Source organism: Heteronotia binoei, chromosome 6, assembly GCF_032191835.1.
Source record: "Heteronotia binoei isolate CCM8104 ecotype False Entrance Well chromosome 6, APGP_CSIRO_Hbin_v1, whole genome shotgun sequence".
In the NCBI taxonomy this organism is placed as follows: domain Eukaryota; kingdom Metazoa; phylum Chordata; class Lepidosauria; order Squamata; family Gekkonidae; genus Heteronotia; species Heteronotia binoei.
In genome coordinates, this window is record NC_083228.1 from 57,191,600 (window position 1) to 57,217,436 (window position 25,837).

Here is a 25,837-nt window from a genome sequence, read left to right on the forward strand (position 1 = left end):
CTCAAACTTATTTGGCCTAATGCCCCCTTTTCAGGAAAAAAAGTTATGCAGTGCCCCCCTTGGAAATCTACCTTCAAGAAGTGGACTAAAAGTTTCAATGACATATTTGCATACAGATTAAACAAAGATGTTGTAAAGAAGACACTCTGAAGCTTGAAATTCTAAAATTATTTTATAAAATTAACCATAGTAACATTCCCATACACAGACAATTTTTGAAATTTCTTTATAATTACTATCCACCCTCCCCTTGTCAGCTCTAACACACACAATGGGAAGGTGCCACCGCCCAGCCGCTTTCAACCTGAAAGCAGCAGGCAGTGGTAAAAGGGGTGCTCGAGGCTTCCTTGGAAGCCTCCAACAAGCGCAGGCAATGTTTGCCCTGCGAAGAAAAGCAGCAGCGTGGTAGCACTGCCTGGGGCTCTTGGCTTGCCTGCTGGCTGGCACAATCATGCCACAAGGGAAGGGGGAGTAAAGGGGTGCCCAGCAGCGACCCCTGGGAGGGTGGCACTCTAGGCAGTCGCTTACCCACCTACTCCCATGCACTGGCCCTGCAGAAGCAGGGTTGCCACTTTCTGGAAAGTCAGGGAAATGGAAATTGGTCAGGGAAAGTCAGGGAAATTGAGATTAAAATATATTCAAGCAGTGGATTTTTGACCTGCTGCTGCAAGAGAATGATCTGTTCTTGGGCCAACAGGAAGTAGCAGAATACAAGAAAACTTAATGATGCCCTTTCCCAGTTCCACCTTTTTCTCAGCTCCACCCCCAACAACCAGCCTAATGTGTTTGTTGAGCTCTGTACCTGCATGATTTCCAAGGTCTGCCTGTAGCATTGGCAAAGCAAGGCTAGTTTAAACGTTTAGCAATACACAAACTTTAAACATCTGTTTTCATCCCTACCTGCTAGTACTGCATTTAACTTACATATAAAAATAAGCATGTTTCCAGGTCATGCTTGTGTATGGAATGGACGTTTTATCTCCTGCTAAACCCAGCACAGAGTTGCAAATGGGTTTTGCCGTTGTTGGATTTCACAGACAACTAGCACTTTCTACTCTGCACCACGCAAAGTAAATTTTGCGAATGTGATTGTTCCTGCTGGAGTTTACAGAGTACCAGCTCTCTCACCTTTTTTCCTGACTTCTCCCATGCATAAAGGTTGCAAAAGAGAGTTGTCTGCTTCTCTAGATTGCAAAAACTCCACCTCCTTTCTAGCTGATCTGCTCATTACACTTTCTGGAACCAGAAAGTGAAAGTGAAACTTTCCCAGCTTTGGAAAGTTTCTACTTGTCAGCATTCAGAGTTTACTTGAGTTGAAGTTTGCATCTTGGTGTAATTTTTCGTTCAATTGCAAAACAGATGTTGCTGCAGTTAATGTTGAAAGAAGCTGATATTAAATCTCTTACTTTGACAAATATTTTAGCAGTTGATACTTGTGTAGTAGAGTAGAACATTTCATTAAGTCTTGTATTAATGCAACACAACCTATTCATTTTTTAACTTGTAGTTATATTTGAATGGCGGTCAGGGAAAGTCAGGGAAATGAAAAATAAAATTTTAGGGGCAACCCTGAGAAGACACTCTGACTGATTTCCCACTCGTCTTACACCGCTCCCGAGCTCCTCTGATTTCACACTATCTGCCCTGGGGCTGCAGCTAGCTTCAGCTTTTTTGCGCCGCAAACAGAAACCTCTAAAACCCAGTTTGTGTCACGAAAAAGCAGATGCTAGCTGCAGCCCTGGGGCAAATAGTGTAAAATCAGAGGGAAGCCCTGCTGAGGAGTTTGAGAGCCACGTAAGATGATTGGGAAATCGGACTCTGTGTCTGGGGCATTGTGCTTGGTTGAAATCAATAGACGCAACCACCTGGTAACCAGAGTACTGTAAGAAGCTTGACACTTTGCAGAAAACCTTGTGAGGAGCAAGCTACAGGTTGAAACACTTCAGAGAAGTTTGTGTAATTGCCTCAGTGCTTCCACTGTCCTGACCTGAACTGTATTGCTGAGAGAGAAACTGCAAGCAACCTTGAGAAGCTGCTAGCTATAGCAAGTATTGGCTAGGATAGACTAGTAAGGTTTTTTGTTTCTGTCTTTCTTGTTTGTCTGCCTTGTAAATAAACTGCATCCTTCTTATCTTTTAATTGGAAAGAGTTCTGGTCCTCTTTACTAGTCTAATTGGGTGAAATTGCACTAAATAGACAAAAAGGAACCCTCTATTTTTGTTAACTGGAATATTTCTCTAAATTAGAAATTCTGGACTCCTCCCAGAAACATGTTGTTTTGACACCTCCCACCCTCTTCTCTTCTCCCTTTATGCTTCCACCACCCCCTTATTTTTATTCACCACCCCCCAATTGCACCCAAGTCTACTACCGCCCCCCTGGATTGTTCCAGTGCCCCCCAGGGGGCAATATCGCCCACTTTGGAAAACACTGAGGTGGAATGTAAAGAGATCATCACCCCGCTAACTGAAAAAAACTAAGCCTTCCAGAAAAAGCTAAACCTGAGTTTCTTCTATCTGATAAGATACCCCAAGGTTACCTACCAAGTAGCCAGTTTCCTTATCGTGATACTCAAGTTACAGAAACTGCATGGTAGTTAGATAGTATGCAGTTATAGTAACCAGATGTTGAACAAAATTTAAACTTTTAAAAAAAAATTCAGTATTTTAAAATCTCAGAACTTTGTATATTTGCATTTTCCTTCTGTATGGCTGGTCTAAGGACTGCTATAATAATAAACAAACTTCCCAACTCTTTACATTTTTGGCAAGAACACCAAACAGGGAAACAAACTGTGGTTTTAAAGCCAGACATAACCATTAGAAATATATACACACATTTAGATAGATCCAAGTGGGCAGCCGTGTTGGTCTGAAGCAGTTGAACAAAGCAGGAGTCAAGTGTCACCTTTAAGACCAACCAAGTTTTATTCAGAACGTAAGCTTATGTTCTGAATAAAACTTGGTTGGTCTTAAAGGTGAAACTTGACTCCTGCTTTGTTCATATACACACATTTGTTTGATGACTATCTCAAAAGATAGAACTTTTTGACAACACATACTTACCTTCTTCCAAAGCGGCAAGTTGGCCTTCTCACATGCACTTTGCCTTTGCACAGAGTTTGTTAAGTCGTAACTCGAAGAGTAATAAAAAGAATCCGAGTCCATAAACATTTTCAATAATTCTTCTAGCAGCCTCCTTTCTAGTCTCTCCTTCTCTTTACTTTCTTTGACCTAAAAAAGCAGATATCAGAAGAGATATTATGTACTGAGTAGAAAGAACCATTACTTCAGATAATTAACTCTAGTGTTCTTTCTTAACCAGAAATAAAATTCTTTACAGTAGCTTTTGTACTAGTTTTAATGGAAACATATGTATCTCACTAATCTCTCACAGGCTAGGTCCTCAATGGATCTCATTGGAATATGAAGCTAACATGTTGGGGGGGGGGAGGGGACATTTTGATCAGAGAACTATACTGAAATATACTGAAATATATCTGAAGCGGGCAAGGCAGTTGGCCCCCTTCCTGGAACGCCGCGACCTCGCAACAGTGATCCATGCAACGGTCACCTCAAGATTGGACTACTGTAATGCCCTCTACTTGGGGCTACCTCTGTGCCGGACTCGGAAGCTGCAGCTAGTGCAGAATGCGGCGGCCAGGCTGCTACTGGGGCTCCCGAAATGGGAGCACATACAGCCGGGGCTGCGCGGACTGCACTTGCTGCCGGTTATCTACCGAGTCCAGTACAAAGTGTTGGTTATTACCTTTAAAGCCCTATATGGCCGAGGACCTGCCTACCTAAGGGACCGTCTCTCCCCGTATGAACCCCAGAGGGCACTGAGGTCAGCAAGTAAAAACAAAATGACCATCCCTGGGCCGAGAGAGGCCAGGCTCCAAAGCACCAGGGTGCGAGCCTTTTCAGTTGCGGCACCTGCACTGTGGAACCAGCTCCCGGAGGAGGTGCGGGCCCTGCGGAACCTCGACCAGTTCTGCAGGGCCTGCAAGACTGCCCTTTTTAGATGCGCCTATAGTGATACGGACTGCTGAGTTGCAATGAATGAAGAACCGCCATCTTTAACACCATTTAAACTGGCAGCATCAGCGCCAGAACAGCCATTACTGCCAGATATATATATATAATGTAATGTAAATTAAGTGTTTTAACTGAATTAACGGGTTTTTATATTTTTAATTTTAAATGTTAATCTAATGTTTTACTATTTATGTTAATATACTATTCACTGTTAGCCGCCCTGAGCCGCTTAGCGGGGAGGGCGGGGTAGAAATAAAATTTATTATTATATTATTATTATTATTATTTCCTGCCTGCAAATTAGGGTTGCCAAGTCCAATTCAAGAAATATCTGGAGACTTTGGGGGTGGAGCCAGGAGACATTGGGGTGGAGTCAGGAACAAGGGTGTGACAAGCATAATAGAACTCCAAGGGAGTTCTAGCCATCACATTTAAAGAGACAACACACCTTTTTAAATGTCTTCCTTCCATAGGAAATAATGAAGGATAGGGTTAACAGAATACAAGCTTGGCAGTTTGGGCATAGATAGGATAGCCTTGGCACCTTCTTTTGGGGCTCACAGAATTGGACCCCCTGGTCCAATTGTTTTGAAACTTGGGGGGTACTTTGAGGAGAAGCACTAGATACTATACTGAAAATCTGGTGCCTCTACCTCAAAAAACAGCTCCCCCAGAGCCCCCAAAACCTCCATATCAATTCCCCATTATACCCTATGAGAATCTATCTCCACATAGGGAATAATGAAGTGCTCAGCAGACGTTTCCCTCTCCTCCCACCCACCCCCGTTTCTGGCTATTCTGAAGCGAGGGATTGGCCTCTCTACTCACGAGTTGCTGTCAACTTCTTCAAAGTAACACAGACGCACCATCCCAAGAGGAACATACCCTACCCGGCCAGACTATGTCCATGTAAGTCTGGATCTACTGAAACCATTTCACATATTCTCCTGTATTGTCCCTTTTATCTAAGTATTCGTGGTCGATTTTTGGATCCTATTCTTTTAAATAAGATGGGTCTGGCTGATCCAGATAAGGTCCAGTTTCTTTTGAAGGATGTTACTCCTGACATAACTGTAAACACTGCCTTATTTCTGTACTGGGCCAAAATGATTCGTCAAGACAAGAAACAGTTTTGTTGTCCCATTTAACTGTGATCTTATGTAAATGTACTTTAATCCTGATGTCCAGTATTTTAACCTATTTTCTGTTTTTCAACCCATTGTCCTTTTAACCTGTTTTTACATGCCATTAAAGGTTGATTGATTGATTGAGGAAGCCTTTCAATTGGAGACTGAAGCCTCCGGAGGTAGAAAGGCACATGGTCCTCTGGGGGCAGGGCTTTCCCCCGCTGGCCAGCTGACTGGGAGCAGGAAGGAGCCTGGGAAAGCAGAAGAACCCCTGCTGGGACCTGGGGATTGGCAAGCATACTGCAAATAGCCTCCTTCCAACCTGCTCCTCTCTAGCCGTTGTTAAAAGTATGAGTAAGCCATGAAATATAAACAAGGTCTTGTACCTTCAGTTCAGATATAGTATTATGCAGTTTAGAGATTATATGGCCCCAAGGGACAGGGGCCTATTGTATCAGGGGAATAAATGTTTTGAAATACATCTCTAACACTATGGTTGTTTCCATACAGGGGCAATTCCCCATTTTGCTCTCATTGCCACTATGAATGCATTTGCAGTTGCAATGGAGCCTCTACCAGCACAAGGATTTCATCCATACTTTCCTTTTGCCTGGGCTTTTTTTGTAGCAGGAACTCCTCTGCATATTAGGCTACACACCCCTAATGTAGCCAATCCCCCAAGAGCTTACAGGGCTCTTAAGTACAGGGCCTACTGTAAGCTCCAGAAGGATTGGCTATGTCAGGGGTGTGCGGGCTAATATGAAAAGGAGTTCCTGCTAATAAAAAAAAAGCCCTGAGAAAGGGAGATTCAAAGACACAGAGCAGATGACATCTGACAAACTGGAAATTTCGTTCTTAACATTGTCTCATTTTTTGGGATCTATTAATGCATTACAATATTGCATCCCCCACAACCACTATGGGAGTTCTATGCTTGCAACTTAATTCACAAGCACACAGAGTCCAATTCAGATCAGAATTACAGAAAGAAGGGATTAAGGCTTCACCCATGTCATTTCCCAATCTGAAACAGTTCTAGGGAGTCACTATTTGTTCCACAGGCTACACAAAAATTCCCCCATTAGTACACATAAATTTGAGGTAAATTTGTGGTGGATCCATTCCATCCCATACTATTGTCTGATGAAGAGCGCTTCTTTATTTATTTATTTATTACTTTCAATTTATATCCCGCCCTCTCCAAAAGCGTACATTGTGAATAAAACGTTGTTGGTCTTAAAGGTGCTACTGGACTCCAACTTTGTTATATTGTGGTGGGTAGAGAAATGGACAGTGAACAAGTGTGTAGAATTAAGAGTGTCATGTGGTCCAAAAAACAAGGGATGAATTGTTTCTGCAGCAAGAAGACCAAGGTGAGAAAAAGGTTATAAGTAGCATTCTGAACAGCCTCATGTGGTTCCCAATCCTGAGTATCACTGCTCTAGAATTTCTGGAAGGCAGAAGAAAAGCTAAACAATAGTAAAAAAAGCAGGGAAGATGAAGAGATTTTTTTTAAAAAAAAATGGAGAGACAGTGGCTTGGGAAACATATGCAAGCTACTCTGAATTGTTTGGAGAAAAGCAGGTTACAAGAATATTCATACCACTTCATAGCTAAAAGTATGCATGCAACACCCACAAAAAAACTCACCTTCTTTTTATTAGAAGCAGAAACATTTGATTTAATCTGAGTGAAGGTCTTCAGCAGAAATTTAGAGTCATCTGGAGACTGTGTAATCTTCTCTGGTTTGTCTATTCCAAAATGATGTTTTTTACAGAGCTAAGTAATAAAAACATAGAATTAGGAGACATAACGATACAACAGTGAGTGTATTAAAAAAAACAAGAGATACATTAGCAGTGTTTCAATCTGGGCCAGTTATATTTAACATGAAATTCACTCAAATATGTAGGTAGCATATTTGCATTTTACATTTCAGAACAGTTAAACTTAGCAAACAACCTTTACAAACAACAGCTCAGAATCGTAACACTGGCCATAATAAACACATTCCAATAACTGCAAGTACTTCAGACACACGAGTGTAATTAGGTACAAGGCTGATTTTGTTCTGTATACATTCAATAATCAAGCATAAAAAATAACAAGAAAGCAGGAGTGAAGTGAGTTTTATTCCAGAGGACTGAGTCATTTCTTTATACCCGTATGGTATATAGGTTGGGTTGTGGATCACCATTATTTAACTACGGCTTGCACAAATTCTCTAATTAACTGTTTCAGAATAATCTTACCTCCAACTCCAGGTCCTGAGGTTCTGCTTCTGAAAGTGGTACTGCTGTAATCTTTGTTATCTTGCATACTTCATGTTCTCCTGGAAGCTTGCCAACAACAACTTTTTGGCGAACAAGAAGCAACCACCATGGCAGATCTGTAAGAAACCCACATCTACTATTACTACAACAGATGAAAGGCTGTTCTCCTTTCGTTTTCCTGTTAGACTGAAGAAATTGGTTGAAATACAGCTGATAGTTACATTCAGTAACTGTTGTGAGTAAATTGCCCCAGTGAGATCACAAAAATGTGTGCTTGCAAACTGCTTGTTTAGATTGCTTTGTGAGTGTGTGCACTTTCATTTAGTGAAAGTGCAGCTGCTGGGAGATGAGAAAATGAAGACTGTATTCAGAGGAATGGCACTGCTGCATTTTTATTTTAGGGAATGGGAAAATGTCCTGGCTCCACCCTCAAAGTCTCCAGGCTCCACCCCCAAAGCCCCAGATATTTTCTGAGTTGGACCTAGCAACTTTTATACAGATGATTGGTGACTGACAGAAACAGCTAGGACCTTTGCCTATCCATAACCCTCTATCCATATTATAAGATAGTCTTGGGACCACAGTCAGCACACCCAGCACCTTTTCCTCTATTGCTGCTTCTTTAAAAATATAAAAGAGCAGCATTTATCAGACCTACACCCAGCTTTATCTACATAGCTGAAAGCAGCGGGGGAAGTGATTTTTATTGTACAGTGCGGCAACAACAAACAAAATCCTTTAACTTTATGATTTATTATTTAAAACTGAACTTCAGGGCATATAACTTGTCTTGAAAAGAAATGAATACAACAACATTTAGCTAAAGGTCTTTCTTGTCCATTAGACCCAGCATTGCCCTGCTTCATTCTCTAACAGTTTGAATAGACCCAGCAGTCCTGCAGTTTGCTGGCAAGGAACTGTATCACTCCTGCTTGTACTGCAGCCTTCTGCATTAGCCTCATGAAGAGGCATCACACAAAAATTTTTACGTCATCAGAACTCAAAAAATAATTTAAATACTGCACTACATCTCAAAAAAAGCCAAACTGGAAAATATTATCTAGCAGATGGAGCACACATCTCACAAACATCTCTCTGAAAGCTGTAAACTTTTATAGAGAAGTCTTAGAATATGCTAGGTACACAGGATTAGGGCTGGAGAACCATGGAATTGCAAGATACTGGGACACATGTGGACACTGCCTCTTGCCACCTGGTGGTGTAAGCCAGCCAGCAGGCCCCACCTGGACATGCAGCTGAGTGGCTCCCCATCTTGAGGTTCCTTATGGGAGCCCCCAAAATGGAGGAGACAGGCACAAAGGCACAGCCTCCCCCCCCAAAAAAAGGATCTGCCCCAATGCCAGGCGGCGACAGTAAAGCATAATAAAGTAACACATGAATCATAGCCAATATATGAGGGTGGGGAAGCCAGTGAGCCAAGATCAGAGGGTGAGCAACACTTGCTGGGCAATTTTAGTAGCCCTTGAGCTCCCACTGCCCACACCCACCCCGATGCCCCACCTGACGTGGCACACTTGAGGAGACCAAGCTCGCCTAGCCCTGCATAGCCCTGAGGGTACCATGCAGCCGGACAAGCCTCCTTCCTGCCTCCCCCCACCTCCTGCACCACAAACATTTCCAAAGTTAGTTCTTTGCCATGCTTCTACCTTAAAGAGAGGATGACTGCATTAACCATTCCTTAGCATCCATAGCATGTTAGTCCTGGTTTATTATGATCAATGTTTTTTAAAACTATTGCCACAGCTATTTTTAGAAATAACCACACATTGCTACAAAAGTAAAGCATAGTTTTGTTCACACATTTGCCAAGCCAATCAAGTTACTAATATACATGAGCAAATATGAAGGCCTTTGAAGTATATTCAGTATCCTGAAAGTATTTTTCTCCTATATTTCCATGATGCTAAGAAGCCTTTTACTTACCTAATACCTGTGCTTTTTATTATGAATCAAAAATGTCAAAGCTCAACTAACAAAAAATTACCACTGACCTCCATCATACAAAGAAGTATTGCAAAATTTCCATCTCAGCTTCCCAAAGAATCAACAACTTGTTTTCATTACAGTAGCAATGCAGCATGCTTGTTAACTTGGACACAAAACACCAAGACTGCTTATAAAAGTTTGATCAGATACTACATTTAAACCAATGAAAGCTATAAACCAGTACCTGCAATTACTTCATGCTGAACAGCGAGTGCCTCAGATTCTGGGTTAAATAGAAGCATTCAGCATCACACAAAAATGAAGCTACATGTCAGGATTAAATGCCAACAATGCCCTTCAGTTCTCTACATAGGGCAAACAGGACAAACCCTGCGCCAAAGGATAAATGGACACAAATCTGACATCAGGAATTACAGAACTGAGAAACCTGTGGGAGAACACTTTAACCTTCCAAAGCATTCAGTGGGTGACCTCAAGGTAGCTGTTTTGCTGCAAAGGAACTTCAAGAACAGAATGGAGAGAGAAATTGCTGAATTACAAAATATTATGAAACTTGGAACAGGACTGAACAGGGATATTGGTCTTTTATCTCATTACATATTCTAAACCCACTCTCAGTGAGCATAGCTATACATCCACAGTATTCAAATATATTTCTCTTTTATAATAGTGTATCAGAATAATGTTTTATATTGACATACTCAAATAAGGGATATTGGCTATTCATCTCATTACATATACCTAACCCATTTTCATTTTATGTATTCTTGTTTTCTAACGGCAGACTAGAATTATGTTTATAATGTATAGACTGATGCTGATAAGTAAATTAGGTAGCCTACAACTAGGAAATACATGTCCTTCTGTGATTTGCAAAAACATCAATTGGCAGGGAACTTTATTGCCTTTTATGGCTATCCAGACCAAATGGCCAAGCCACACAGTTGTATCATGTGACCACAGCCAGTTTGCACTCTTAAACAACAAACTGCATATATTTCAGCCCACAATACCTGATCCCCTCATCTGATGAAGTGTGCTTAGATAGCACACGAAAGCTTACATTCTCAATGAAACTTGGTTGGTCTTAAAGGTACAACTTGACTTCTGCTTTGTTCAACTATGTGTCAGGATTACAACAGATATTACTTTTATCTGATAAAAGAGTGTTTGCTGGTGTGTATAAAAAGTTACAAAGAACAACAATACTGAGGGATCATCCCAACTGTATTGGGACAGTCACAGAATAAAAGGACATATAATGTAGTTCTCCTTCCATTATATCAGACATCAGCAGCATTCATAATTGCATAAATTACAAACAAACGTAAAAAGATAAGCTCAGTTGTCACCACTGGTGTCTACAGATAATTGTATGACAAAACAGTCTGGAATTTCCCTTATTAAAGCTGGTAAAATAAGAAATATGTACAAATTGCAACAGACAATATTTCCAATGTTTTCCAAGTTTCTAAACTGAGAACCATTCTATATACTATGCAGAATGACTGCCTGGGCTGATATGATGGAATTGTGAAATGTACCACTTAATTATCTGTGGCAGTCCTGTTTTAATGTACATGCACAAAAAAAAAACCCCTGCATGTGCATAATGAAGTCCATCAGAGTGAAAACTGCATTAAGATGGTCTTCGTAGAAGTTCCATTTTACTCAATGGTACTTACTTTGCCATGCTTCTACCTTAAAGTGTTTTTAGGGCTATAGCCTAAATCCCTCCCCTGGTTTACTAGTTTGCTACTTGAAGGGCTTTTTACAAAGGGATGCATTCAGAACTAGGACTCTCAGTGGTACAAGTATAAATTCTATAAATTTATTCTGCCATGTCCATTCAATTATTCTCACTTCACTCAATCCAAGAGCTTCAGATATATAACATACAATATAACTAGTTCGAAATTTAACTAGTTTGAAATCAACCAGAGAAACGTAGCTCACCGGAGGACAGACGTTCAATAGTCTGGCATCCCCTGTTCTTGGCCTCTTCCCCAGTGCCCTGCTGCTCTCAATATTATTTGGGGCCCTGGAGTTTTTGGTGTACTTTTAGCCAGGTTTTCTGCTAGTATTTATTGCTGCCATCCACTGCTTTACTGTTTTATTATTTTACTGTTTTTATTGTTTTATGGATTTTATGTTGTAAGCTGCCTTGAGCCCACCTATGCAATAAGGCAAGGTATGCATTAAATTATTAATATCATCATCTCCTTCCCCTCCCCTTCCCCCCTCCATCAGATTAATACATTCTTGCAATATCTCATTTCAAAAGAGGGCTAAACATCACTTGCATTACTCTTCAAAGAAAAGCACATATAAGGCTTGCTTATCCAAAATTATTATGGTTTTATCCCATTTTTCAGACAACTGTCTCCAGTCACTCATATATCTGTTCTATCTGCAAAAGACTAACTGGATAAACCAGATAGCAGGAAAGTGCACATAGGGATTCATCAAACTTTGGGCACCAACAGAACTGTAATCCAATATACAGTTTTAGTGATACCAGAAATAACTCAAAGGTGTTCAGAGATTTTCATTTAAACAAGCAAAAATAATCAGATTCAGGGTAACTAATTGCATTGAGAAACAATGCCTTTACGAAATACAACTTGAGATTGTTATATAAAAGCTAAGATTAACTAGGCTATAGGGAATAACTTGGATGGTGTTGAGTGGTGAAAGAACAGGATGCTGTCCCCTTAAAATCATTAATCAGGAGGAGGTCCTCTTTCTCCAACTCCAATATAGCAGTTGCTTAAGCACACTACCTTGAAAAGAATGCACAGTGGAATTTGCTGCTCAATTTACAGCCCTTTTCAAGACACTGGGAGAGACATTCTCCACATGCTGAGAGGGGATACGTAGGAAAAACAAGCAATGAAAGTAGAGTAGCAAAGGGGAGCATGGGCAATGATGGGACATGGGGGGGGATGTAATGATGAAGGGGAGCCAGGAGAGGATGGGAAACGAAGCAATAAAGGCTGGTGGGAGGAAGGGAAGGAACCAGAAAAATGTAGCACAGAAAAGGAAAACAGGAATCAGCAAAGGAAGGTGAAAAAAGCAATAGCAGGAACAAGAGATGGGATAAGTAGGGGAAAGAGTAGAAGAAGAAGAGCATGGATGAAATAACATTTTCCTTCCCCTGGCAGTTCCCTTGGGTCCCTTCTCACACATTTAATAGCCATGGGTGTGCCCCCTATGCACCAAAGTATCTGCAAATGGGGGGAGGGTGTCGAATAAAAGGATATGGTAGGTATATCTGCTAGTATGGAACATCCAGGTTTCTATTTAAAAAGTTTTCTGGGACAGTATGGGAATGAGAGGGGACCAGTACAGAAGTATTAGATCCTAAGAAATGCCTATCCATATTAGGACCAATTATGAGATACAGAAGATCTAAAGATAAGAAAATTAATGGATCTGGCAGACATTTTGCATCCTATTACTAAAGAATGATCTGATAATATTAAATGGATGCACACAATTGGATGGAAAAGGAAATTTTACCTGTTTAAATCATTTAGAGGCAAATGTAGCAGACTATTTTGTTGCTTCTGCTGACTTACTCCAAAAAGTAGAATCCCTGGAATTTAAGGATTATCTGGGGGGTAATCGTTATCCTGTACAATCATTATTACATTTAGAAGTTTCCTGTCGGTCATTTAAAAGAGGAAGAGAAAGAGGAGGAAGAAGAAGAAGAGGAAGAAGAAGAGGAAGAGGAGGAGGAAGAAGAAGACGACAACTGCAGATTTATACCCCATCCTTCTCTCTGAATTGGACTCAGAGCGGCTTACAATCTCCTATATCTTCTCCCCCCACAACAGACACCCTGTGAGGTGAGTGGGGCTGAGAGGGCTCTCACAGCAGCTGCCCTTTCAAGGACAACTCCTGTGATAGCTACGGCTAACCCAAAGCCATTCCAGCAGCTGTAAGTGGAGGAGTGGGGAATCAAACCCAGTTCTCCCAGATAAGAGTACACTTAACCACTACACCAAACTGGCTCAGACACATAACACCTCAGACACATAGCAACTTAAGATCACTGAGGTGATGTGAAGCCACTGAAATGAAAGCAAAAACACAAATGGATCTGATAAAAACCAGATATACAGGTTCCCAAATAACTGAGAACATGGGTAATATGGAGTTTTGAATGGATTTAATTTACTTCCTCAAGCCTTCCTTGGTAACAGCAAAACCCATGGGACAAGGTACAACTGACAGAAATAATTGGTATGATTCTGGCTGTGAGGCACTCAAAAGATCAATCAGGTACCTGTATAGACAGAACTTTAAATACAGCAGAGATATTCCTGAGTACTATGAAATTGAAAAAACAATATAAAAAACTATTGAAATTCAAGAAGTCTGAGGCCCCAAAAAGATTGGGAAAGTCTTATCTCGGCCAATAATAATAATAATAACTTTCTGATCCCAACTGAAAAAGGATTAAATACACAGCTTCCGTACCCTGTCATATTTCAGCCACTGTTTGGGAAGCTTCTTGTATTTCTGTTTCACATATGGAAATAGAGACACCCAGGAAAGTAGGCTGATGTTGCCATTGGGTGCGAAGGACTGGCTCATGGTATCAGCAAGTGAGATTTAGAACTTTAATTAAACAATACAAAAGCAAAGCACCTGGGCCTGCTTTAATATTGGCTGAACTATTCATAATTGATCCAGATTGATGGGCACAGATTTTGGCTGCTTTTTCACTGAAATAAACAAGACAGGAAGTATGCCCAAGGTCTGGCATAGCACAACAATTGCTCTGATCTATAAAAAGGGAGATCTGACAGACCCAGTAAATTACCATTCAGTAAGCTTGCTGTCCACTATAGGAAAACTTTATGATGCAGCACTTCTTTAAAAGTTGGGGACTTGGGTTAAGGAAAGTAGCATTTTGGAAAATTAACAGGTTGGTTTCAGAAAAGGAGCAAGTACCATCAACCCTTGCCATACCCCCCAGTTCTTGGTTGATAAATACACGAGTTCTGGAGAAGGCATGATGGCAACTGCCTTCATGGACCTAAAATCAGCATTTATTACAATCTCTAAACCTCAGCTATGGTAATAGCTGAAGAAATATGGCACTGAACCACATCTCCTTTACTTAGTTCAACAACTTTACAACCACCCTTCTGCCCAAGTTAGATGTGGAGAGTTAGGACACCTACTGGAGCGGTTTATCATAGACAAAAGAGTCAAGCAGAGATGTTTACTTGTGCCCCCGTTGTTCAATTTATATATAAATTACCTCAGATCCTGTCTCCTGAAGGAAGCATGTCATCTTCCACATTTATCTAAGAATGAAGTTCCAATCCTTCTGTATGCTGATGATGCAGTGATAATGTCTAGGTCAACAGTGGGCCTCCACAAGCTGATAAAAACTTTTGAGCTTTATTGTTATCAACATGGTGAAATCCAAGGTCATAGTATTCACCAAAAAGGAAAAAAGGGGGAAATCTTCAAATGGGACATAGCAGGCCAACCTATGGAACAGGTCAATCAATTTAAATATCTAGGAATCCACATTGAAGCATCTCTTACATAGAAAATAACTTGGATCTCTACTTTGAGGGTAGAAAGGACAACTGTAAAACACTTATTTATATGGAGGTGAAATTGTCCCCTTGGCCTTAAAGGTATTTAATTATAAGGTTCTAAACCAATTCCTGGATGGTGCAGAAAACATAGATTCAGGCTATTTCTGAAAAAAATTGATTCCACCCAGTATGACTTTTTCTGATGTTTATTGACTACTTCCAAATATGTCTCAGGCATAGCACAGAGAGCAGAAGTAGGCAAATTATTGATGGAAGCCAGAGAGCAGAAGTAGGCAAATTATTGATGGAAGCCATAGCTTGGATTAAAGCGTTTCTCTTCAAAGTTAAGGTTTTAAAATCTGAAGGAGGGTCCACTCTACTTGGGCTTATCCAGGCCAATAGACATTATAACCAATGGGACCAACTACTGGAAAATGAAATCCAAGGAATAACGAATGATATGATTAAGGATACAGAAATGAAAGATGTAAGACAAATGTGTGTAAGGAAGCTGGATGTTAAAAATATGTCTATTAGGGTGTGCAGGGTATATGTTCTTTACTCCATTTGTGAATTGCATCCTCCCAATGCAATTGCCAAAATATTTTTATCAACTGACAGTCTCAAATCTAAGAAGAGTTTTTACTTTGGCAAGAATGAATGCTCTTCCCTAGGTGGTTTTGGAGGGCAGATAAAATAGAGCATCATACTCTAATAGCAGATGCCCATATGATAAAATTGAAACTATCAAACATATGATTATGGAGTGTCCTATATGCAACAAGTTGAGAGCTAATTTAGTCACCCCTTAACTTAAAAATACAGAACTGCTAAATGTGTGAGTCCAGGTGTCATGGCTACTACCAGATACAAATGATCGTGTCATCTTCACAGTGGCAAAATTCATAGGTGTAATAATCAAATATAAAATGAATAATACAGAGTAAAGTTTTTAAAAATATTTTTTGGCTCTAACTTCTGCCTAAGGTGATAACCATATGAGCAGTAGTAGATAGAGAGAAATCTTTAAGGTGCAACAGGACTTCAGTTTTATTGTAGCCTGTATGCCAGCTCAATTCAATGACAGAATGCCAAGATGCACAAACTGTCTTCAATAACATACACAATTAGCACCATGGCCATCTTTGTTCTATGACAACACTAATACCATCAGTTTGTTACGAAATAAAAGCTAGTGTCATGAGAAGTTTTTTACAGCATAACTAAAAATAATATTTTGTGGCTTTGACTATTAAATGTGTGTCAAATTCTAATTTGATATAGATTACAAATAAAAGACCTGCCAAGTAAAGTCATGGTAAGAAGCCAAGAATACTCTAAGTAATGGTTTCACTTATGAAATATTTCAGTGTGGACAAGATGCTTCTTTGGTAGCATTTATAATGCTATTCCATTAGGAAAAATGAACTTCTTTAACTTTTGCTGTGTCAACATGAAGCAGCCAATGTTTGAGGATACAACATGAGAAGAAAAGCCTTCAGGAATGTTTCCAATCAAATAAAATCCCTCCTTTCTCTAAGCCTGGTTATTTTTGTATCCCTTTTACAGCATGTCATTTACCACTCTCAAGCCAAGGTCTCCGGCCAAAACAAATGCCTTTATTTTAAAAACCACTCTATGTATACGTCATGAAACCATGTACAGGAAGATGTCATTCCCTCTCTGTCTATGACACATCATGCAAACAAAATTTCAGATACGAATGAACAACTATGTATTGAGAGGAACCTGATCTAAACATAGTCACGCTAGTTAGACTGGTCTGTTCATTTGTTAGAATTGCTGGCAATGGCTATTTCAGTTCCATCAATCAAGGACAGTAAATACTGGTCAGGACTTTATTTTTCCTAGACCAAAGCAAAAAGTATTTTCAATGCTACCTTAAGCATCACTGGGCCAAGGTAAAATATTTTAATTTTTCCATACCTGTATGAAGCTGAATTTTCCCAATGATTCCCTCTATCAGCCCCAGACAAATTGGATTCCAAGCAAGGAGAAGGTCCGTAGCTGAGGGGAGGAAACAGACATTACTAATAAAAACATCGAACTATGTAAACCACAGTGATCAGGCAATTTTAAATGCACCACAATTTGTATAATTTGTTTTAATAAACATTTTCTCTTTTATCTTCCACAAAAAATATGTTCTCATTTTCTGACATTAGTATATGCAGTCTTCATGATACATTCATTTAGTAGATAAGATATTTTTACTTGGAAGAGTACACTATACACACATACATTTGAGCTATTAAATTAAGATGACTAGATTAAGATACTCTCATTACTACTATCTGTTATGGTATAGCATATGGTACAGCACATATTTATTTAAAACATCAAACCTAGAATGAGAATTTGCACAACTGGATCCAGACTGGCCCCATATATATTTGCACAAATGGATATGCAGGCCCCATATATCATGAATACGTTTTTAAATAGAAATTCTTGGTCTCTATGCCACATGATTCTTCATTGTTGATACGCTGATTCAATATAAGGCAGCTTCATGTGTGTTCTTGTGTACCCATTAAAAATGAAAACAAGTTTCAAGAAATAAGGTCTAATGCACATAATACGTTCACTGTTGTGATTTCAACAGTCAACTCTACCTCATTTTTATTTAGCAGAAACTACAACAGCAAATGTATTACATGCATTACTTAACTACAACTGTACTGCAAACAGAGCTGGTGCATGGGAGTAGGCCAAGTAGGCGGCGGCCTCGGGCACCACCTGGCCTAGGGGCGCCAGGAGGCACCCCCTCTCCTCATGCACCGCCACTACATTCCCAACCTTGCCGAGGCTGTTGGTGCCTCGCAATGTTGGGGGGGGGGGGTGGCAGCAAAGTGCCAGGACACAACACCAGCCTCAGCGGCAGCAGAGACTCAAGACCGGGGGGGGGGGTGGCTGGCAGCCCCCACGCTCCTGGGCTGCTGGCAACCAAGCAGGACTGCAAGTTGTGCCCAGTCCACCAGAGAAGCTCTGCTCCTCATCGCTGCTCTCTGGCCACTCCCCTTCATATTCCGCCACTCACCCAGCAGCGCTGCCAGTCCCAGCAGCACCAAGGGCAGAGGTTCCATCCTGCTGATTCCCTGTGAGGCGGGGTCTGAGTCCCTCGAGTGGACAGCACAGGCAGGAGAGCCCTCTCCCTCCCTCCACTTTGCAGGGGAGGGAATCTGGCTGGAGAGAATTTAGCCACTTTGAGGGGGAGGGAATCCGGCTGGTTTCAAAATCTCTGTCTTTTGAGGTTTTTTCTTTTCCAAAGAGCTGGGTGTTTTAAAGGCACCCAGCCTCTTTTGGGTTGAAAACAGCCAAGCAGCGCCTTTCCATAAAGGCGCAGCTCGGCCACTTTCAATACAAAAGCAGCCAGGCGCTGTTAAAAAACTGTGTGGTGTGGGGAAAAGCAGCGGTGTGGCAGCACTCTTGTGTGCTGCCCATTGCTCCCTAGTCCGCCTCATGATGACATCACGTTTAGTGATGTCATTGTGGCATGCACGCACTTTGCATACACAGAGGACAAAAAAAGAGAAGCTAGCCGGATGGGGGGCATGGTGTAGGGGTCTGCCTCTAGTGGCAGAACCGTTAGCGCCGGCCCTGACTGCAAAGTATATTTACCCCACCTTTCCATTTTAAAATATTGCAAAGTTTAAAGCATGTTTGTATTTTAACCTCTTTCTCCCTGTTCAATGAGAACAAATTGTATTTGAAAGCAGTGCTCCCTCTAAACTGAGTTAGCATAGCTCACAGATTTTTAGCCTCCAACTCACACATTTTTGTCTTAGCTCAGGAAGGATGACCCCAGAGCACAATAATTTATGCAGCAGCTCACAACTTTAATGTCAGTAGCTCACAACAATACCAGTAGCTCGCAAAGTAGAAGTGCTCACAAAACTCTGCAGTTTAGAGGGAACGTTGTTTGAAAGGCTGAATAGAATGTGAAGTGAGGGGGGAAAACTGAGGCAAGTTAACTGCCAATAGCCAATGGACAAAAAGGATAGTTGGATTTTGGAAAGAGATGAGATAAGGGGTATCCTGGACCAGGCAGGAAATCTGGACCATGCAGGGAATCTGGCTGGGATTGTAATTATTCATTTTGGCAGGCAGGGTTTGAATGCTGTTTCCTAGAGAAAGAAAAGTGCAATTGTTCAAGCTGTCTAAATATTGTCTTTACCTTAAAAACTGCTGAAAGAATAAATATTGTAACTCTCAAGAATAACCAACACTGGTACTGCATCAGCTAGCAAGTTAGAGTGGGAAGGAATTACACACCATGCTTATCAACCAAATAAACTTATTTGTTTTGTTATATATTACTCCTGTGTCATCCTCAACCCAGATTACCCACTACATTCTCTGTAGGACCCAGGGAAAGGGGTTTGAAGAATTTGTAACTGATGTGCTCTCTATTTCAGGAAAAGGAAATTCTGTGTACATATCAAAGCAGACACACTACTGAGAAACAAATCACCTCAGACATTTAAAAGGGACAGTGGAACATACATTAATATAAAACAAGGGTGTATGTGGTATGCAACTTTCCAGTTTGAAGGACTCACTATCGATTAAGTGGTATAAAATCCAATAACAAGAAAAAGATCTGGAACAGGAGTTGTGACAGTACAAATCTTGTCAGATCTCAAAAGCTAAGCAGAGTCGGCTCTGGCTAGTATTTGGATGGGTAACTTCCAAGTAATACTAGGGGTGTCACACAGAGGCAGGCAATGGCAAACCACCTCTGAAACATATCTTGCCTTAAAGACAGGTCTAGCACACTACCTAGTGATGCATGGTGCTAAAAGGGCTAGAACTTTTGGCAGCCAGACAATCTTAGGATCTATGGGCTACACTACACACACTGCCATGTGATAACTAATTACCAATGTTTAAAGCTGTCAAAAAGCCCTCTAGTGGCTTGACAAAAATGCAGGGAAATGGCAGCTGAGGAAGATAAGTATGCACGTAATTCCCACATTGACACCCCACTGCAATTGCAAGTGGCCTCTGCATCTGTAGTAGTGCCAACAGGGAAATCAAGAATCCTTGTTGTGAGCTACAGGCTGAATCACCAAGGTTCACTCTTTTCATATGGTATTTGTAAAGGCTAGAACATTTCATCATAAGCTTTCATAACACAAGGTTTACAATTTCACTTATGACCCAGCTAGAAAGCAGTCCAGTCCACAGGAAGTGGTAAACATCTCTGCTTTCATCACTAGATTAGAGTGCTAGTGCATAACAGATTCTGACAAGAAGAGTGTTCCATTTCTTTTTCTTGGAACTCTCAACAGCAGCCCTTCTTGCTATAACCAAGAGGAACATGAGGCTAGGAATGGAAACCCTCAAAGGCGAAAATTCCTATTGCAACAATCCAAAAGCTCATTTCCAATATCTGTTTTAAGATTCATTTTGTATGCTTAATTCCAGATTTCAAACTAGACAATAACTCTGCAAAAAAGTCTGTTTTATAAACATGAGTCATTCAGAGTTCATAATAAGGATACAGGCTGACTGAAGTATGAATCTCCACATGATTTGATCAGTTTTGGCTGTATACAAACCTTTTTTTGAGCAGGAACACACAGGAATGCAGTTCCGGCTGGCTTGGCATTGTGGATTGTGGTCTAATATGTAAAATGAGTATGAAACAATGGTGACATCAGGGGTGTGGCCTAATATGCAAATGATTCCTGCAGGGCTTTTTCTATTAAAAAGCCTTGGCTGTATACATAACTACATATTCAGATAGTGCAGCAAGATCTTACTCTGAGTATACAGAAAGCTCAGAACAACGCAGTACCTGCCAATGCAGGGGCTAAGTATATTGAAGGCCTAGGTTGAATTCAGATATTTAAGTGTTCTTTATAAGGTCTTTTATGGTAACCAATAGTACAAGTTACAAAAGACTAAATTGTCTGGTGGAATATAACACTTTATGCCTGATGCTTCTATTAAGTTGCAGAATAACTGCTTGTTAAAAAAATGCTGTAGTATCAGAAGTCTCAATCTAGTCTGACAACCTGGGGAATGAAATTTCACTGGGGGGAAGGAGAGAGAGAATCACATCTGAAGCCACCCCAAAGCAACAGTCTTAAAAACTGCAGACAGATTATATGTACCTGCACTGGTCCACAGGAAAAAAAATAGAAGCAACCAAACACCACAAGACACTATGCAAACTTCCACAGAACCAAATGAGAGTAGGGTGTGGGTATGGGTGTGTGCATGTGAGAGAGAGGTAAACAGGTTGCAATGGAAAGGCCTCTAATATGTGGTTTCTACAGAATGAGACATCTAAATTTGCAGTCTTCTGGGAAGAAGAAAAAAGGTTATCCTCCATTTGAGAAAATAAAAGCCAGTGATCATCCTAATGACTCTTCAAAACTACACAGAATAAAGAAACTTAACACCGTAGCATACAATAACAGGGCAATTTTCCTTCATATTAATTAGCTCTCATACACTGGAAGGAAATATACATTCCCTCTTTGACTTAAGGTGTATTAGGAAATTAAAATGGATAACCACATTAATGTTTACTTCTAAAGAACACTTTCGTTCTGAATCTGCTTCCTTTGGCAATGTGGTCTGAAGTGTTGCTCTCTAGTTGGGCAGCTTGGTTTCTAGTTCAGCTGCTTGTGCATGGAAAAGGGCATTAGGCCAGATTTTTTTGCATGCAGAAGGTTCCAAATTCAGTCCCTAGCACTTTAAATCAGATAGCAAAGCTGGAAGATAACTACCAAAAAGACAAAAACTCAATGGTTCAAATAAGATACATATGTGCAAGAATTTAGAAAATTAGAGTCCCAGCAAAGTCATAAGACATACAGATCTGAGCACTGGAAAGAAGCAACTTTGTGGACCAAGCTCATTTTTAACATCAAGCACACAGCTGAGCACAGGCAAGGATGGTACATCATGACAGCAAGTTGGCAGTATACAACAACCTTCAGAGGAACAGGGATCCTCCTGTAGGCTGACTTTTTGCAAGAACAAATTTCTCCTAATGTATGCTTCCATGTCTTAAGAAATTCCTGCTACTATTCAGAGAAAACACTCCCATTATTTCTTTTACGTTTTTTTTTTTACAAAAATGCATTACACAAGTAGATAAATATAACCTAAGAGTGTAGGCATCCAGTTTTAACTTTAGTGTCAGCTAGTAAAAGACAGACCTTTTACCTGGAATACAACTATTGAACAGATGCACAGGCATCCAAAACAAGCAGGAGGATATCCTGTCACCAGCCAAAATACTAAAAACTGCAGAAAGTTCATGCCACACCCTGGAGAAGCTACAAGAAGCAAAAATGCTCTGACCCTAGAGCTTCTAGGAGACTGATACCATTTTTAACATGAAGCTGGACTTTAAAACCTTAATTTAGAATGTTTGGTATTTAAGACCATCTTGTAGAGGGGGAAAAAACACCAAAATTCTGACTAACACAAAAAGAACTACAAGTACCCTTAACATGTATGTTATTCTCTTTAACTGGAATCTTTTTTTTTGTCCAATAAAACAAAAAGTTAAGGTATTAGCCATTGATGAATTCCAGTGCTCCTGGGGAAGGGAAAATATGACGGTGGGAGTAGACAGAGATATAAGAGAAGGGGGTGGAGACAAAACAGTGCTCGGCCCCCTTCCAGTCTACTTCCCATCCCAACAGTGACAGTTAGTGGGGCCAAGAGGAATTGCCCACCTCCGTCATTGGTGTTATGCAACGCCAGGTCCATAAGACCGAGATCCTGAGGGAATTCCTGCTTCAGCAGGACGTGGACCTGGCTTGCGTGACCGAGACCTGGGTGCGAGAGAGGGAGACGGTGGCTCTCTCCCAGATGACTCCCCCGGGTTACTCGGTCTTTCACCAATCGCGGATTAGTGGGCGGGGGGGAGGGGTGACGTTATTCATACGGGAGGGTTACTCTTTCCGGGCTCTCCCGGCCCCAAGGATCGAGGGTATTGAATGTGCCGGCCTGGCGTGGGATGTCGGAGAGGGGTTGGCGATCTGGCTGGTGTACCGTCCGCCTAATGCACCGGCCAGCGCCTTACCATCCCTGATGGAGGCGGTGGCAGGCTGGGCGTTGGAGTACCCAGGGCTTATGGTCCTGGGTGACTTCAATGTCCATGCCGATGATGCGGCCTCCAATCGGGCATTGGACCTGGTGTCTTCCATGGCGACACTAGGACTCTCTCAATTTGTTACGACTCCTACGCACCAGGCGGGGCACATGTTAGACTTGATCTTTGCGTCTGGGATTCGGGTGAACGATATCGCGACAGAGGCGGTGCCATGGTCGGATCACCTAGCCCTCAAGGCCCGTATGGAGACGCTGCCCCAAACCTGTAAGGGCGGAGAGCCTATTTTGGCTCGTCCGCGGAGCCTGATGGACCTGGAACGGTTCCAAATGGCCCTACGGGATCCCGTCAAGGGGACCCAGTGGCGGTTCCCTTGACGCCCTGGTTGATGCCTGGCAAGATCGGCTATCCAGGGCGATCAACGAGATCGCACCTCGACGTCCTCTGCGCCCTCGTGCGAGGCTGGCTCCATGGTACACCTTGGAGTTACGCCGGCTGAAACAAGGGCTCAGATGACTAGAGAGGCAGTGGTGGCACACTCGTGATGAAGCGATAACATCCTACAGAACGTTTATGAGGTCTTATGAGATGGCAGTCAAGGCCGCGAAGAAAGACTACTTCGCGGCCAGGATTGCGTCTGCAAATTCGCGCCCGGCACAATTGTTTAGAATAATTGGACATCTTACTACACTGCCTCAAGGCAGACCAAATATTAGAGAATTAGAAATAGGCTGTGAGGCTTTTGCGAAATTTTTTGCAGACAAAATCACGTCGCTCCGCCAGGACCTGCCCATCACATTGGATACAGTATACGAACTCGAGGCTTCGTGCCTGTCTTCTGGTTTGGCTCTGGAACACTTCGACCCACTCATCCTGGAGGAAGTTGACGGAATTCTCTCCTCTGCACGCCCAACAACTTGTGACCTGGACCCTTGCCCCTCTTGGCTAATTAAATCCTGCCAGAGGGAGCTTAGATGTCCTCTACGGGACATCATAAATAGATCCCTCCTGGAGGGGCGTTTTCCAACACCCTTGAAAGAGGCCATGGTCCGCCGCCTCCTGAAAAAAAGTTCAGCAGACCCGGCCGAATTGGCAAACTACCGACCGGTCTCTAATTTATCGTTTTTAAGTAAAATTATTGAGAGGGCAGTGGCGCTGCAGTTGCAGGAATTTCTAGATGACGCTTCCGTCCTAGACCCTTGCCAGTCCGGCTTTCGCCCGGGTCACGGGACGGAGACAGTGCTGGTCGCCTTGGCAGATGACCTCCAACGGCACCTGGATCGAGGTGGCGTGGCAGTGCTGATGTTGTTAGATCTGTCGGCCGCGTTTGACACGGTCGACCACCGGCTACTTACCCGCCGCCTCGCCGACATAGGGGTTAGGGGGTTGGCTTTACAATGGCTCTCCTCCTTCCTCGAAGATCGGGGACAAAGGGTGGCAATCGGGGGTGAGCTGTCCCAGAGGCACACACTAGATTGTGAGGTGCCTCAGGGAGCAGTTCTCTCACCGATGCTATTTAATATCTATATGCACCCCCTTGCCCAGATTGCCCGGGGGTATGGGCTTGGGTGCCATCAATATGCGGATGACACCCAGCTCTAACTGTTAATGGATGGCCGGCCTGGCTGCGTCCCAGGGAACTTGGACCTGGCATTGCAGGCCGTGGCAACCTGGTTAAGGTTGAGTGGGCTGAAGCTAAATCCAGCGAAGAAAGAAGTCCTTTGCATGGGCCGGGGCGCTCTGGGGAGGGAAATACCTCTCCCGCCAGGTCAAGAGCTTGGGAGTTCTACTGGAGCCCTCACTATCAATGGAGGCCCAGATAGCTGCTACTGCTAAGTCAGTCTTTTTCCATTTGAGGCGGGCAAGGCAGCTGGCCCCTTTCCTAGAGCGCCAGGACCTAGCAACAGTGATTCATGCAACGGTCACCTCGAGACTGGATTACTGTAATGCCCTCTACATGGGGCTGCCTCTGTGCCGAATCCGGAGGCTGCAGCTGGTGCAGAACGCAGCGGCTAGGCTGTTATTGGGGCTCCCCAAATGGGAGCACATACAGCCAGGGCTGCGCGGACTGCACTGGCTGCCAGTTATACACCGGATTCGTTACAAAGTGCTGGTTATTACCTTTAAAGCCCTATATGGCCGAGGACCTGCCTACCTGAGGGACCGTCTTTCCCCATACGAACCCCAGAGAGCACTGAGGTCAGCAGGGAATGACCTGTTGACTATCCCAGGGCCGAAGGATGCAAGACTGCAGAGTACCCGCACTCGGGCCTTCTCTGTTGTGGCCCCACACCTGTGGAACCAGCTCCCAGAGGAAGTACGGGCCCTGCAGGACTTTGACCGTTTTCGCAGGGCCTGCAAGACCTTCCTCTTTAGTGAAGCCTTTACCGACTAAACACTGAGAGACTGCTTAAATGATTTTGTTATCGGTCAGAATAGCACCAAGATGTTAATTGTATTGTTTTACTGCTTTAAGAATTTTAATTCATTTTTTATCTACTGTTAAGGTATTGTATCATTTGTTATATTGATTAATGTTGTTAGCCGCCCTGAGCCTGCCTCGGCGGGGAGGGCAGGATATAAATAAAAGGTATTATTATTATTATTATTGATGATGAAGCAATTGGAGTTCAGAAGCTTCTGGCTGCAATTCAAGCAAGCCAGTTTAGTAGAACAAGAAATGAAAAGGAAAGTTGTCATTCTTCTCTGCAGAAGATGTGTCAGTAACTTAGTATAAAAGAATCAGGAGATACTGCTTTGTAGAGAG

The 25,837-nt window shown here is 42.2% G+C and overlaps 1 protein-coding gene across 1 annotated transcript in view; it reads right to left on the reverse strand.

Moving 5' to 3' along the window:
• The window catches only part of INPP5F (inositol polyphosphate-5-phosphatase F), a 61,854-nt gene that overhangs the window by 19,220 nt on the left and 16,797 nt on the right, over window positions 1–25,837 (reverse strand). Inside the window, exons 2-5 of the mRNA XM_060241516.1 lie at window positions 16,917–16,997; window positions 7,417–7,553; window positions 6,815–6,943; window positions 3,066–3,233 (exon numbers count right to left, since the gene is read on the reverse strand). Of these exons, the coding sequence (XP_060097499.1) occupies window positions 3,066–3,233; window positions 6,815–6,943; window positions 7,417–7,553; window positions 16,917–16,997 (515 nt within the window). The remainder of the gene's footprint in view (window positions 1–3,065; window positions 3,234–6,814; window positions 6,944–7,416; window positions 7,554–16,916; window positions 16,998–25,837) is intronic.